A 17,751-nucleotide genomic window follows, 5' to 3' on the forward strand; every position below is an offset into this window, starting at 1 on the left:
ATAATTATTAACTTCCAACGTTTCGGCGTTAAGCCTTCATCAGGGAAGTAAAGGCATTGAAACATAATTATACCATCTAGCTGTCAGTTACTGCTAGGTGGCCAAATTTACCCCCAGTTGTCAAAAGCCGAGCACCTTCAGGATGATGCCAGTCTGCATGTTTAGCAAGAACTAAAGGAAACTTTAACAGATTTGCAATTAGTGTCGAGCCCTTCTGACTGGCAGACACTTGGATAATCTGGCATTTGGACCAATGGACACTGATTTGTGGTAATTTTGCTGTGCAAACATTTTATTAAAGATGAATCTTGTTTCCCATATTTTACTTTTAAAAATATTTCAGTCTCATGAAGATGAGCCAAGAGAAGTGAGGATCCATGCTGTTCACTTTCAAAGCCTATTACAATTAGAGAAACCGTTAGCGAACAGCATGGATCCTGACCAGACTGCACGGATGCGCAGGCTGGTCTGGATCCTTGCTGGTCGCATACCCACTATGTTGGTTTTCTCATGGCACGGCTAATATTATTCATTTTCTTTGGTGTAAGATAAAACAGAATGCATAATGTAAAGAGCTCCACTCTTGAAGGTAGAAGTTTGATCAGGAGGCTTTCTGCTTCAAGTAACAAATATCCCTTGATCAAACTAATCATATAGCACATCAAAGGCAAGGCAGTGTTGATAATTAAAAACCACCTGAAAGCTTTGTAATGTAGACTCAAAGACCTGGTAGTTCTTGCCGTTTTCTTTGAAAATCTAGCTTCTGACTGATGTTGATGTGTTAAATCAAGCTTTTGCCAAATCAGATGAGTACTCTTCAAGGGAAAGCATATTATGATTATATAAGGTAAATTACAAAATTGGCTTTGATACTGTATATGGATGGAAATGTCTTACAAAATTTCCAGGGAGCCATAAAATAACTGCAAAGCAAGTTTTTGTTGTTTGAAAACCATTTGTCATTGTAGAGGATAGAGGGTATGGTCCTTACAGTTGAACTAGTAGATAAAAACCGAGGTACCTGCATAGATATGGGAAAAAAATGAAACTGAGTTTTGAGAATAACCTCAAAGTCTTCCGTCTTATCGAAGGGATGTTTTTGATTGATCAGTGGCAGTGCTGTATTCTGAAACTTAGTATAAGTCTCCAACCTTGGTTGCCAGAAGTCAGTTTGATCCTTCATCTATGATACAAGAGGGAGAGTTACTTATTTCTTGCAGAGAACAAGCTGTCTGTACCAGGAATACAAGTTAATCATTTGCCAAAGACATTTGTGCTGTTACCATTTGCTTTACATGTGTATTTTGTACACTTGTTACCTTCTTTAGTTCTGAAAAATAATAAAAGCTTTTGTTTCATCTGAAGCAATATACAATACAGAAAATGGATTTTCTAGCATCTTCCATTAATCAGGGTATAGATCCAGTGGTGACATGTTTGTAAACACCTATCAATATTTTGCTCTCTCAATGTAATAAAAATGTATGTTTCTCAGCATTATTGTGTTTCCTCCTTTTTAATGCAGCCAGGATTTACTTTGATATTGTTTCTCTCTTCCACTGTATGTTAGCAATGTTTCTCTCTTCCATAGTGTAAGCAGTGATTCTCTCTTTCACTCCAAATATGTTAAATATGTTCACTCTTAAGTGTATAAGATGTTTTTGTCTTCCACTCTGATAAGTGTATAAGGAATGTTTCTGTCTTTCTCCTGTTAATTTAAAGATCAGCAGATCAAAGGTCAAGGTTATATTTGAGTGTTCCATTTTAAAACATACAAAATTCTCATTCGTATGGTAACCGTTATGACATACGCTTGTGGTTGGTATGTGAACCATATTAACTTTTAACAAACTACCTTAAGCTTAGGCAACACTTTGAGACATTATTTAACTCTAGATTGACCAGTACACATAGCAGAAAATGTTATGCATCATTTCTAATGAACCTTGCTACAGATTATGCTACAAAAGCACATATGCATCCATGTCTATGTCAGGAACTAAGATGATTGAAATATTAATGATATTTGGGAGCTTAATGGTCAATTTCATTTCAATTCCAGTCTCAATTTCAGGCACCTGATTGGCTGTTTCTGTGAACAACTTTGAAATTGACCTGAATGGCAAGGCTGCATTCAGAGACTGGTTTCCAAGCCTTTTTAGTTTGCTCGTTAATGGATTTTCACTTAAAAATTGTATGTTAATCTGGTTTTGAGGGAGAAATATCTCTTACATACAAGTTCACAAGGTTTATGAATTATGAATAACTTGACAGCTTATCTATAGAAGAAAGCTTGGCGTCTGAAATATTGCTTTAATCCATTCCTGTGATCAAAAACAAGTTGCAGTCCTTAGAAAGTGATCATGTTTGCTAATTATTTTCTGTTGGTTACACATTGATGGGTAACATTTCATCCTATAACCTGTTACATGCATTAGACTATTCAGATGAAGTCATGTAGAAGTTGGTAACGAGATTTTCAGAAAAGGTAACGTATCTTGAGACATCAGTGTTTACATCATTAGAGAAGAAATGTTCAGGATGAATTCTCCTGTTCAGTTTTATACTTGTTAAACATTGACTTTTTTGTGCTGTTTGTTATTTTTCTAGAGGTGTATACCAAAAAATCATGTTAAAAGCTCATTAGCCATTTTAGCTTGTTTAAACAAAATACTTTGTTACAATTTTGTTAAAGGGAAAACTGAAATAAAACAGAATATACAGTACAATTCAAATAAGTTACTCATCAGTAACAGTACATTTCAAAGAATTCATTAAATTTAATTCTCTTCTAATTTCAATAACCTTCGGTTTTCTTTTTCAGCAAACTTTAATTAAGAAAGTTTGTGTCAAGGCTTTGTTTGGCTTTTTACTGGCATACAGCAGTTCTTTCCCCTCTTGTCAGTGTTTAATACTGCATCTTGGAAATAGAATTAGCTAATTATGTTGTAAATGGACTGGTTTGTGGACGAGATATCAGAGAATGTGTTGTTTTGATGCTCAGAAGTATGATCTTACACCTGTTGGGGCTATAACTGACAGCAAAAAACATCAACAAATAGCAGTCAGTAGCAAATTAACTTTCTGTAGATGTAGAAATCCCAGGCAGGTGGAATGCTCTCAGTTATTTTTTTGTTGTTTTATGTTTTACAACAAATATATATATATATATATATATATATATATATATTTTCTTATTGAATTTATTAAGCGAGTTGAATAAAATATTAAAATGGGGGGCTCTTCCGAGCATTTTATCAATTTTATTCAACAAGTTTAATAAATTCAGTGTGGAAAGTCACATTATGTAATACATTTTTTTTTATCACATGTTAGCCTTTCCTTTCGAAACATCAAAAAATCTACTTTCTTTTACTGTATAAGCAAGTCAGTTTGACTGTCTCCTATACTATAAACGATGTCAATGTCAAAGCTTTATTACACTAGTGTGTTATCATTTTTAGCTCATCTGGTTTTTTGAAAAAAAATGAGTTATTGTCATCACTTGATTGGTGTCGGCGTCGGCGTTGCCTGGTTAAGTTTTATGTTTAGGTCAGCTTTTCTCCTAAACTATCAAAGCTATTGCTTTGAAACTTGCAACACTTGTTCACCATCAGTAGCTGACCCTGTACAGCAAGAAACATAACTCCATCCTGCTTTTTGCAAGAATTATGGCCCCTTTTGTACTTCGAAAATATCAGATTTCTTGGTTAAGTCAACTTTCCTCCTAAGCTATCAAAGCTATTGCTTTGAAACTTGCAACACTTGTTCACCATCATTAGCTGAGCCTGTACATCAAGAAACATAACTAAATCCTGCTGTTTTCAAGAATTATTGCCCCTTTTGGACTTAGAAAATCAGATTTCTTGGTTAAGTTTTATGTTTAGGTCAGCTTTTCTCATAAACTATCAAAGCTATTGCTTTAAAACTTGCAACACTTGTTCGCCATCATAAGCTGACCATGCACAGCAAGAAACATAACTCTGTCCTGCGTTTTGCAAGAATTATGGCCCCGTCTGCACTTAGAAAATATCAGATTTATTGGTTAAGTGTTTAGGTCAACTTTTCTCCTAAACTATCAAAGCTATTGCTTTAAAACTTGAAACACTTGTTCACCATCATAAGCTGACCCTGTACATCAAGAAACATAACTTCATCCTGCTTTTTTTAAGAATATTGCCCCTTTTGGACTAAGAAAATCAGATTTCTTGGTTAAGTTTTATGTTTTTTTGCTTTGAAACTTGCAACACTTGTTTGCCATCATAAGCTGACCCTGTACATCAAGAAACATAACTCCATCCTGCTTTTTGCAAGAATTATGGCCCTCTTTGGACTTAGAAAATCATGGGTAGGACAATTTTTCTATTATACAAAAAAATCAGATGAGCGTCAGCACCTGCAAGGCGGTGCTCTTAAATGTTATTTAATGGCATTATTACACTCCTGTGACGTCAAACATGTGATAAATATAAATATCATATGGCAGCGTGTGTGACATTGATATTGACAACCTGAGGGCTGAATGTCACTCAAGGCGAAAGCCGAGTGCTGACATTCTATTTCCAGGGTTGACAGTATCAATGTCACACACGCTGACATATGATATTTATTTTATTATACCGAACAAAATTTAGTACTAAAAAAAGGTTTTTAATTCATTTAATTTAACAGTTTCATCTTTAGCGCGGTAATTGCCTGTGTAGGCCTACACATTGAATAGTGACGTCACTACTATATGTGTACAAGGGAAGCAAACATTTGGCTAAAAATTGAAGCAGTTAATTGCCCTTTAATATATGACATTCAAAATATCAGCGCGGTCACCTGACCCGACAGTCACATTGGCTTGATCAAGTGTCAAAAAGGTTGAAAATGTTTTTGATAGTCAAAATATCTGTCAAAATATCTCTTTCTCAGGTAATGGGATTTTTAAATAATCATTGTAGACAAAAGAGAGGTATAATAATTTAAAATATTGGTTACTTTGAAAAATCAAATTTTAAAAATGCCTCAGGGGAATATCAGATCATTCGTAAGTGCTCATGCAAATCCATTATGTGACTGAAATCAGACTGACCATCTTTAAGGACAAATGTTGAAAGGACATACTTAGATGCCACTATCAACTCCCTCAGAATTCTTAGGAGAAACTTTTCATATCCCTTTATTGATTATTTTAATTATGTTGTAAATTATTACAGGTATATTATGATCTCATAAAGTAATAATTGACTCCTGTAATGAGGCAGTTTAAGATGTCCATGTCAGCATGCAAATGAAACAGATTAAGACAGATCATTAGATATTCTGGAGAAAATAGCTTTTTGACAGGTCTTGAGAGACAAATGTTTCTTCAGAGACTTGGAGATAATGCAGAAATCAGGCAATACAGAAATGGATAGAGTAAGTGTAGATTGTCAAGTGTTAAAAATGGTTCATTATCACACACACACTTCCTGGAATCTCTGTCTCCATCTTAAGTGGTTGTTTAGCTTAACTTAATATAAGGCTGTATCTGTCTGATCTTGAAGATTGGTCTTGAAAGTATAGATCTACTGATTAACCTCAGTTAGAGAGACACATATGAAGAGCAAGATTCCATAATGTGTCCTAGAGTTATACTGCCTCTGAAAATGGCAAAATTTTCTATTTTGGCCCTTTCAGCCATACAGAGGTTTCATTTACTGTAAATTATCATATAATTTCGTAGGCATAAAATTTCGTGGTTTTGGTCAAAACGGCAATTTCATGGGGATATGAATTCGTGGATTTCAACTTAAGAACATAAATTGAAATGGAATCTTACTTGTTCATTGGGATTGATTTTGTGGATTGACTCAACCATGAAATCCATGAAAATTAGTCCCCCACGAATATTAATGATTTCACAGTATGCTTTGATTTGATACAAACTTGCACAGAATGTTTATTCTGATGACCTTTATGCCAAGTTTGAAACTGGTCATGGCGGGTGAAAAACTAGGTCACCGGGTCAATTAAAGGAAAAGCTTGATAACACCCTAGAGGTCACATTTATGACCCTGTCTTCATGAAACTTGGTCAGAATATTTATCTTGATGATTCCTATGCCATTTTAGTTCAGAACCGGGTCATATGGGGTCAAAAACTAGGTCACCAGGTCAAATCAAGTTTCAGATCCATAATTGGAAATACAGTGAAACCTGTGAACAAAGATCATCTCTGGGAAGAAGCCAGAAAAAGTGGTATTCATTGACAGATAGAAGTGCTATTGTTGAATAGTGCTCTGTTTCCACAAGGCTGGTCTTTATTCAGAGGTACTCTTTTAACACAGGTTTGACTGTATATGATTTTTTGGTAAACAGCTGTTTAGAAGTTTTTATGTAAGAATAAAAATGTTCATGTGCATGAGTTCTAAACATTGCTCATAGCACATGCTGTTTCATACATGTATCTATTTTTCAGTGCTGGCCACAGAACTTCATTTGTCTTGGTTTGATTTCCATTATTTTCATAGAAATGAAATTCTAAAAGAACTTTGTGTTCCAGTGCTATTCGAAATAGGGCTTAGCTATTTGGCTTGTAGGATTCAACCGTGACATATGTTGATCTTCACCAAGCGATCCACATCCTTCTGTTAAACTATAACAATGAAACTTTGACTGCATAGAAAAACTTTTCAATGTTGGTTTACCAAGTTTATTCAAATCATGACTCCTGGGGTCACAAAGACAATCCCTGCAGTAAAGTTTATATGTTCTGGAACCACATGGCATAGACATTACATATATTGCATGTAGCATATTAAACAGGTGAGCGATATAGGGTCATCATGACCCTCTTGTTGAAATGTATTTCCAGTCTTCAAACTCAGCTTTTACTCAAAAGATGGAATGAAAATTTTTATTTAAGGATTTATAACATGGTGTAATAGCCATATTTCATATCTTGTAACTGGATGGTAATATTTAAATGAAATTTAGTCACTTTAAAGACATTCAAAATTGAAAACTTTTCACGGAGAGATTTTTTAAATTTTATCACTTTTGGGGGAGATAATAGGTTACTGAAGTTAACATTGATGCCTATGGGAAATGTATAATTTCTTTGCTTATGAAAATCTGAACTTGAGTTTCAAGAAAATTTGCGGTAGAAAGCTTCATTATATGATTCTGATACAAATATCAAAAAGAAATCTAAAATTCCCCATAGGGAAAAGGAGAAAATGATTTTTTTTCTAGTTTTCAGGGGAGATAACGCATGGAAACCAAAATTATCAGGGGAGGTAATCTTAAGGAAATTTTTGAGAACTGTCGCTATATAACTTGTCTATTTCTATCGTTTGACATTTTTAAAGCTTACATTATCAAGTTGGTGGTGAAATTGAGGCTTATTACACCATGTTATCCTTAAAAAAAAAATCAATATAGAATATGGTGCCTGAATCCTGTATGCATAATGCTCATGAATATCATATTTGACTAAAATTGTGATTTTTGGAGATGTTTTAGATTCTTCATAAATCACCCAGCCCTAGGGTTTGTTTCCTTGGCAATAATAATTTGATTTGCTGTCAAATGTTGGTACCAAATTGTTTGCTAGCAGTCAGTAATCCCAGCTTGAGATCAATATATGCTCTGGTATGTGAAGGGGGAAATGACAAAACTATTCAGCATGAAGCATGTTTCTAATAATTGAGAGAAAATTTGTGCTTTTATAGGCAGTAAATAAATAATAAGTTCCCAATCACTGAAACATAAATTTTCTGTAATGTGGTACTCAGGTAGATAGATTAGTTTTCTAGTGGAATCAGTGAATATAAATTTTAAAATGTTTAGATATTATATAAAAAAAAATATTCAGGAAGTATTCAGACGATTTTCAGAAGACAGAATTTATGTTCAGTCATAATTCAGACAACAAATTTTTATTTAGAATTATTGTTTCTGCGTATATCTAAAATATGTTTCAGAAATTTTCAGACAAAATTTAGAAAATAGTTTTCATGATGGAAGATCGCGAGAGGTTTAATTATGTATTTGGGAACATTAACAAATCGAAATCCATGCTTAATTTCAATTATATCTTTAAACATCTGTTAATACCTCTACAAGTTCAGAGCATTGCAATATATATATATATATATATATATTAACTGTATTTTTTTTTTTTCAGAATTTCTAGTTTTTACCTTTTTTTAACTTGAACAGCCTCAGGAGTTATCTCCCACGAAAAAAAAATTATAGGGTCTGATTTAATACAGACTAATGAAAACCTACCTTTAATATGAACTAAATGGCCCAGGTAATTTTCTTTGAACTGAATGCAATGATAGGCATCAAAAAAGAAACAAAACAGGGAAAAGTAAAGAGGGTGATTAATATCTTTATAAACATATCTTGCATTTTAATATGTCTGAGACGAAACGTTGCATAATATTTGGCAGAAGTTTACAACTTTCTGTCAAGTTTGATACATTCCAGATACAAATTACAGTTGCTCAATAATATGTTTTGAAATTTGGACATGGAAAGATAATGATAGGTATTTTTTTTTTGCAAAAAACAAAATAAAAGCAGGAATTTGGGGAGATCCAGTGGGAAAAGGAGGGGGTATCATTCTGTTAGCAGTTAAAACTAAATCCCTTCACTTTTTCATTCTCTAAAAAAAGAAAACTCACAAGAGTTCAATATGAAATTATTAATTTAGATTTATATTCGAGTAACTTTGATTTGTCTTTATATTTCCTCAGATAGTTAACTTGAAATGAAGGATTGGGGGAGAGGTAGGGAAAAGCCTGGTTATTGAAATGGAATATGTCTTTTTTAAGGGCAGGCAGGTGGATGAGGGTCAAACAGATTGTTTCCACAGTGTTAGTGAACCTATTCTCACCAAACTTGGTATGTAGGCTAAGCTGTTATCCAGGCAATGGATGGTATTGTAATTGTGTCAGTCTGGTCAAGGTCAAGGTCAAGATTACTTAATTTTGAGATTTAGAGAAACATGTATGTACATAGTTTCCACACAGCAAGTATAAAGTTGGGAGTGAGATATATTGGTGAATCTTGGTATGCAGTAGAGACGTTACAGCTGCGACCACATCAGGAATGTTGGTTTTAATCTAAGGTTATATTGCTCTTGTAAAGAATAGAAAAATGGTTCCACTCAATACCTAGTTGGCTCATTCCCCATTGACTTTAGTCCTCTGGGGATGGGGGGATATAATGTACAATAATAATTCAGAAATTGCTAGCATGAGGAACTTTTGTATCAGATATCAAATATTGAGAACCTGGTGTTGCTGCTCACAGTTTTCGATTATATATGACATTTTATATGAGTAAATTGAGAATAACCAATCAAAAATTTATACAATTTCTTCATATTTGTCATTCCTCTTACTACTTGTGACATTTTCTGCGTTTATTTTCGTAAATGTTACAAGGAAGAGAAATAATGAAGTTATTACCTAATTGCTTTATATTTTTGCTGCATTGGAGAAAAATAGTAAATTAATACCACATGCTAATTATTAATCATAATATTCAGATTTCCTCCGCAAACTTAATTTAATTTCTCTGTTAATTATATGGGACAAATTAGCAACAACTGCTGTTCTGAGTAATTATTCTAATAAACTATTAAAAAAATGGTATAGAGATTGGAATTTAATTCCTTGAAGTGTTTATTATTTGCAGCTTTAGGAATTATATGTACCAGACTGCAGTTTGAACAAAGCAAAAAAAAAATATATAGCTCTAAGGGCATTAACGGCAATAACATTTATGTGTTTATTTGTGTGGAAAACGAAGTAAATAGTCTGTATATTTTATTGGCTATAAATGTGTTGTCTGGCTGGAAATTCTAGTGTACGCAAAGTATTCTAGTGCAAATAAAACAAACAAACACCAAGATTTGCTTCCATAATTTCAATGACCTTTTTAGCTCACCTGAGCAAAAGGCTCATGGTGAGCTTTTGTGACCGCTCAATGTCTGTCGTCCGTCGTCGGTCATGCGTCGTGTGTCCGTCAACATTTTCGAAAAAAATCTTCTTCTTGAAAACCACTGGGCAGAATTGCACCAAACTTCACAGGAATGATCCTTGGGTGACCTTCTTTCAAAATTATTCAAAGAATTGAATTGCATGCAGAACGCAAATTCGGTTGCCAGTTAACCAACAGGAAAATTAAATCTCTTGTCCAAAACACAGTGCATAGGCTTTGATATTTGTGTGTAGCTCACTATGGTCCTCTACAAAGTTATTAAATTATCCCTAGTCAAATATGGTGGTCCTGGTTTATAACAAAAACTATTGAAAATCTTCTTGTACAAAACCAATGGTCTAGACTTTGAATTTGGTGTAGATATCAATCCCTAGTGTCCTCTACCAAAATTGGTCAAAATTTAACCCTAGTGATTCAAATATGCTGCCCGGGGTCAAATTTTAATAGACTTATAAAAAAAAACTGTTAAATCTTCTTGTACGAAACCACGAGAGCTAAGGCCTTTGATATTTGGTTTGTAAGCATAATCTCTATGGTCCAACCAAAATTGTTCAAAAGTCCTGGGGAAAAAATAGGCCCTCGATAGGGGTCCCAAGTTGTTAATTAGACTTAACAATAGGAAATAAATCTCTTTAAAACAATGTCTGACTTGATTGTTTAAACACACCACAGACCCTATGGCATTCTATTGAAAAGCTTATTTGAGTTTATTGATGGCATTGCCTAGTAGTCCTCTACAAAAATTAGTCAAATTATGTCCCTGGGATTAATAGAGACCCCACCCCGGGGTCATTTAGTTATTATATGAGTTATATAGGAAAAAATACTTTAATAATTATCTGATCCTATTTCCAAGACTGTTAAATTATAATTACGTGATGATCCCAAGTAATATGATGTCACTTGACTGTGACCTTGACCTGCTGACCTACTTTCTTGTATTTTAAGATACAGCCTTAAAATTTGGATGACATACACAGTTTTGCACACCGATTGTAAAACTGAATTTCATTGACCATGAATATGACCTTCTGACTTTCTTGATATTTTAGCATCAGTTTGACATTTGAAACATGTACATGTAGCTCATATTACTCAGGTGAGTGATCCAGGGTCATTATGACCCCCTTGTTTGTTTGTTGTTATTACATAGCCTGGTTTTTAACTTGACAGTCTTTATGATTTGTTAGTTTTTCAAATATTTAATTACTATATGCCAATTAAAATAATTTATTGAAATAGATCTAGTAAGACTGAAACTTTTAAGTATGATGTAAGTAAATCATTCTAAATAGTGGCTCTTTTCCAAAAAAATGCAAGAGGAAAATACTTATAGAAACTATAAACAGGGAAAAAAACATAATGAAAAATGGTTATGTCTGAATAATTTATTGCAAATGACACAGTTTTGTAAGTGAGCTCTTGATCAACAAGGCAACAGAAGTTATCAAAGAGAAAATACATTCTTTGATTTTATGAAGGATAAAATATGTAAAACACTTCTGTTTGAGGCCTCAGTTCCAATAGAAACTCTGTTATTTAGTATTATTATTATTATACCAGATTTATATATCGCCCTTTTCATGGTAAACATGTTCAAAGGCACTTTACATAATAGCAAACGTAGCCACACAGGGCACGAAATACATCCTCTACTAGTAAAGACACAGAGCGATCTGACCAGAGGAACAGAGTTAGATAAAGCCCCCAGAACAGATAAAGAGAAATCCTTTAAGATACAGGCCTGTCTGGCTAACTTAATTAGCCTAGCTCTTTGCGAATAGACAATCTGGGTCTTTAACATGCTGGGTGTAAAGCACCGATACACGCGAAGCCGTCTTTCCTGGGAAGAACCAGTACAGGCCTCTTGGTTAGATGGGAGACACTCTTGAAGAGCATCTCAGAAATTTCCAGTGCCTTTATACACTTGAATATGTTCACTACGTGCTTATTCATTAGAATTAAATTTTATTTAACTCTGAGTTTTCATGTCCTGGTTGACTTTTACTAACCAAGATTCTAAGAGTTAACTTTAGTTTATTAAGTATTAATGTGTTACATATACTTAACAAAGTGAATGATACAAATTTAATATCTACAATTATATTATATTTGTCACAGGTGCTCACTGACAAGTATATATTTAGCCATATAATTATGCAAATTTGTGAAATTGTTATTGCCTCCCTTTGTCTTGTGCAACCAAGATAGACTTAGGAAGCTTAGCTACAGTAACTTAAAATTTTGTCTTTCAGTTCACATTGTTGAAATAATACCCAATATCTATTAATAAACTCTAGAAGTGTCTGGAATGATATCCTGCCATCCAACTGAAAATAACAAAATTCCTCTGTAGAAATCACTGAAGATAGGTGACTTGTTAGGATTGTGAATAGAAGATAGCAGGTGTAAACAAAATAATTCTACAGCAAAAATTTGACAGATATTTTACAGTAGTAAGTAAACAAAACTGTTTTTTGCTATAAGCATTTATTAAAATTTCTTTTTACCAGAATTTTTTATATCAGATGGATTTTTATTCCTTTCATAAAACTCTGAAACAACAGGGATATTTATAAGAATTTCTGTGTTTTTTCAAAGGTGAAATAACAGCAAAATAAATTGACTGACAAGCAGTGAAGAGATTATTTACCTATACCCATAAATATTCATATTTGCCTCTCTATCTTGTTGTGCTGATAAGCCTTTAGTCTTGAGCATCAAAGAGAAACTTGGCTGGTTCATTTCCATAAATTGTTGTTTGATGTAGCCTATAGTTGGCATACCTTGGTGGCAAAAAATCTTGGAAAATATTCTCTGTTGCATTAAGATATTTTAGACAAGGCCAGTAATACTTAAATATTTGGTTTTCTGACCTCTCAGATGGTGAAGAAACTGTCAAAAATCTTTTGCATGTTTGACAAATTCAATAATCAGTAGAATTAATTAAAACTAATACTTGAATGATCACCATTTATCATATCGCATAGAGCAGATAATGTTTTGTGGAGTCCTAAGACTAATGGAAGCCTTTAACTAAATATGTAAGTTTTCCCTCATTTAACTGTTGATAATGTTCTGTCTGTATAAACCACAAAAGATTCCCAGTGAGAAATATTTTATTAAGTTAAAAGTGCATGTCCGTTTAGTAGGACAGTTTGTTAATTAGACTTTAATTAGAATTAAATTTGAACAACATGACTGTAGTCTTCCTTCAAAGAGAATAAATTTAAGACAAGTAATATTTTGCATAATATCTACATTAACTTGACAGCCAGGTTAACTTGCTACTGCTCTGTAATGAGGAAAACATCTACTATTTACAAAATTTTGTGAATTTACGTTCACTTTTTGTGGTACGTCACAATTATGTCACAAAGAACTGAGAGAGCAGTCTGAAGTTTGTATTCAAGGAAATCGTTTTAATTTTACTAAACATTCTCTGCTGCATGCGGACAAAATGCGCACACTGGTTTTACAGAACCAAGTATCGTTTTTATTTTAAGTTATAATTATACGACGTTATTTGAACTTGAAAAAAGTTCTTTACAAGGCATATAGTGTTCTAGCGCTGTTCTATAACAAAAGAGCAAATATTACAAGAACCAAATATGTATGCCCTAAACAGACAGAAGAAAATAATTGCAAGATTTATCATTGACAGGGTGGTAGCAGGTACTACAGAATGTTAGAATGTTAATTGATACTCTCCTGTGTGTGGAGATTTTCTGCCATGACTAATTTATCAGACAGTCTGTCCTTAATCAAAATCTGGTGTAATTAACTTTCTGTCTGTCTAATTAATCAAATTGAGTGCCCAAAACAGAGCAGGTAGAGTTGAAGTCTTTTCCTTATGTCTACATCTAGTGTCCAGTGGAAACGATATGTCTACATCTAGTGTCCAGTGAAAACGATATGTCTATATCTAGTGTCCAGTGGAAACGATAAGTCTATATCTTGTGCGGGGTAGAGATGTCTAATTACTTGTGTCCATTGGAAACAGTATGTCTATATCTTGTGCTGGGTAAAGATGTCTATATCTTGTGTCAATTGGAAATGATAGGTCTATATCTTGTGCCGGGTAGAGATGTCATTTACTTGTAGAAGTTTTCATTTACTTGCCAAAGTTGTTATTTACTTGTAGAAGTTGTCAGTAACTATATAAACTTGTGAAAGTTGTCATTTCTTTGTGGAAGTTTCCATTAATTTTACTGATAAAAGTTGTCGTTTACTTGTCATTTCTTGTAAAGTTGTTTTTTACTTAATGGAAGTTTTCATACACTTTTTTAAATTTTCATTTTCTTCTCGAGTTGTCAGTTACTTGTGAAAGTGCAAGTAACTTGTAGAAATTGTCATTTACTTGTGGAAAACAAATCAGTGCTGCTACAGAATCATTTAAGAATGGTTAATTTTACTGATGTTGAAAAACATTTTGCTGAGGTCAAGTAGATAAGGTGTTGGCTGCTCAGTTTCTAGTTGATGTCACACCATACCTACTCATGTATGTGATTTACACATAGTGGACACGAGAGTAATTTAAATATAAGCTGAAGAGCGTTTACCCACTAGTATGGAAGGGGAGTAATCATTTATTTGCAAGAAACTTATAATTAAAGTTTATGTCCCTTGAATAGATGTTTTAAATTCACAGAATTCTGTTTATTTTTCAGGAGTTTGAATGTGGTGTGCACTTTGGAGGTGGAGAGAATTCCAAACAAGAGTGGTCGTTTACGCTATATGACTTTGATGGTCATGGTAAAATAACCAAGGAGGTAAATATATCCATATACTGTATATCTGAATTAGAATATCTAGATGCATTATCTCATTTAAACATTTTGCAAAAGCCCCAGTAATGAATTTATTTTTCTTGTTTCTGTTAAAAAAACCAGTATTACAATGAAACATCTCTAACACTCTGTTAAGATCAGTCAAAACCCTGCATAAAAAGAAAATTTTTATCAACTACTTTCCACTTTTAGGGATTTGTTTTACTGTGTTAATTTGATGGGATGTAGCAAAAATACATTTGAAGTCTTTTTTGATCAACCTCTAATACATGTGGGAGGTTCTTAGTTACATGCAAACAAGTACAGTCCAATCCTCTGGTGATTACACCTCTGCTGAACAGGTACCTTTCTGTAGAGGCAGAGACCAGTTTCTTTAAGAAATTACTCTCTACAGAGCAACAACCTCTGGACAACAATGGAACTTCAGGTTTCCCACCGAGGATGCAGTCTGTACTGGTTAGAAAGTATTTACTGTAAAACCCTTCAGAAGTGAAAGTAGTGATCTTTGTTGACAGTTGGTCTCTCAGCACAAGTAAATTTATGCTGAAAAGTGTTACACAGGAGGAGAAAATAGTGACTAGTATGTCAAGAAGGTTTTATAGGAGTGGCTTTTATTCACAAGTGGTCTTTGACTCTCGTTTTAACTGTATTCTCAGGACTGTATGAGAAATTTTATTACTCACAGAACTTAAAAAGAACAATAAGATTTCCATCTGTCTGAATAAAAGAGGTCGATAAAATAAATTTATTGCTACTTGATTTCATGTTTATAATTTAAGACTTTTTTACAATTCTTGATAGAGCTTGTTTACGTAATTGAGAAGAGATAGTTCTATCTTAACTGATTGTAGAGTAGAAACAGACTGATTTATTTTGTTGTTTTTGTACAATTGTATGTAAAGACCTACTTTGATTAATTGCTAAAATACAGACTTGGAATTCTTGTAATGCAATGAAAATGATAAGCACTGTAAGAACTCTTCCTTGCCGAGATTTTAGTTTTCTGCAAGTTGTTGAGGCTCTTCAGCGTCAGATAAACATTACGTCACACAAACACCATTAAACTTGAGAAAGAACTTGTATTTTTTTAATTAGATTGTATTACATGTATTTCTTAAAATTTGTTTAGGGAAAAAGAGACATTTGTATATGTAACTTATAAACATTCAATACAGGAATATAAATACACAAGTGTGATAATTTTGAACTTTATATGAGAAGTTCTTAGTTACAGACGGCCACCAACGATGTCATAACGTTTTATAGACCATCAGTCTGCAAATACAAAAAAAATCTGAGTACAAAATAAATTTTGGTTATTTTCTTATTGAAAAGATTATTTTGTTTTTTATCCAATTCAAGATTTTTTTATCTGCAAGGAATGACTTCAGGTTGATTTGAAACTTCCTGTAAGGTTTTGGCACTACTGAATAAAAAAGCCAAGTTTTGTAACTGTTACTTGGTCATGTGAATAAGTTCGGACCACTAGATCTAGTCACTTTCATTGCACTCACTTTTTATATATTTTTGGGAGAAATTACATTTGCCTTAAATGTGTGAGCGAGTAGCATTAACAAATACATTGTATCTTTAATTCAAAGCTTCCTTACCATGTTAGGGGCCTTCATGGCCATGTTGTTAAGGTTTCTGACTTAGAACCACTTGCCAATCAATGCTTTTCAGTTTTGGTGTGAGGAACCTTCCAGGGTTGATGATTCTAACCAGGTGCCCACCATACATGTATGCCTCCAGTTATACTCAGTGGGACACCTGGAGCTTTCTTTTACCAAACTGGAAAGTTATCATTTGATATAATTATGTCAGTGTGATGTTAAACCAAAGAAAAAAGGAAAATATATTTACCATATTTGTTGCCATCTTCATCACAGTTATTATAAATGTATGATTTCATGTTTTACAGGACTTGGTTGGATTGCTTAAGGCATTGTATGATGCCATAGGATCTTCCATTAAGATTCCAAATAATGGCACAAAGACACTAAAACTCCGACTAAGTGTTGGTCAAGAGAGTATGACTGATGTTGACGTCAGCCAGGTTGCTTGTAATGCAGTGCCAAAAACTGAAAAAGACACTGACGAGAAAGAACCCAAAAATACTCCAAAGAAGAAAGACAATTCTAAACATAAAGAAAATTTAAAACAAAAAGACTCGCCCAAGTCAAAGGTGAAGGACATCTCGCGATTGAATAATCTTGTAGGCGTAGGGAGTCAGAGTATGCCAGCAAAGTGTAATAATAATGAGGTACAAGCACAGTCACAGAGTGCTGCAAAGTCAAGACTGACATCGCAACGACATAAAGAATTGGCAAGTCTTGTAAAGGAGAATATGGAACGCAATCATATAAAGCCAGTCAGGTATTGAAAAAGCATTTTTCTGCCTGTGGATTTTACCCAAGTTTTTATGCCCCCGAAGGGAGGCATATTAGTTTTCAACTGTCCGTACATTAGTTCGTTAGTCACAACATTAAATTTTGCATGAAGGCACTTTACTCGCGAACCACTGCACGAAGGACCTTCAAACTTCACGTGCTGATAGTACTCATTGAGTACACGACCTGTACTGACTTTGGGGTCACCAGGTCAAACGTCAAGGTCACAGGGGCCAACGTTAACTTTTTGCATGAAGGCACTTTACTCGGGAACCACTGCACTCAGGACCTTCAAACTTCACGTGCTGATAGTACTCATTGAGTACACGACCCCTACTAACTTTGGGATTACCAGGTCAAAGATCAAGGTCACAGGGGCCAACGTTAACTTTTTGCATGAAGGCACCTTCAAACTTCACATGCTGATAGTACTTATTGAGAACACGACCCCTACTGACTTTGGGGTCACCAGGTCAAAGGTCAAGGTCACAGGGGCCAATGTTAACTTTTTCCATGAAGGCACTTTACTTGTAAACCACTGCACCCAGGACCTTCAAACTTCACATGATAATAGTACTTATTGAGTAC

General features: G+C 33.9%; 1 protein-coding gene across 1 annotated transcript in view; it reads left to right on the forward strand.

Moving 5' to 3' along the window:
- Positions 1-17,751, forward strand: part of LOC123548638 (protein naked cuticle homolog 2-like) — an 85,054-nt gene that overhangs the window by 62,743 nt on the left and 4,560 nt on the right. The window contains exons 6-7 of the mRNA XM_053546890.1: positions 14,654-14,755; positions 16,695-17,149. Coding sequence (XP_053402865.1) covers positions 14,654-14,755; positions 16,695-17,149 — 557 coding nt within the window. The remainder of the gene's footprint in view (positions 1-14,653; positions 14,756-16,694; positions 17,150-17,751) is intronic.

Source organism: Mercenaria mercenaria, chromosome 6 (assembly GCF_021730395.1).
Source record: "Mercenaria mercenaria strain notata chromosome 6, MADL_Memer_1, whole genome shotgun sequence".
Classification (NCBI taxonomy): domain Eukaryota; kingdom Metazoa; phylum Mollusca; class Bivalvia; order Venerida; family Veneridae; genus Mercenaria; species Mercenaria mercenaria.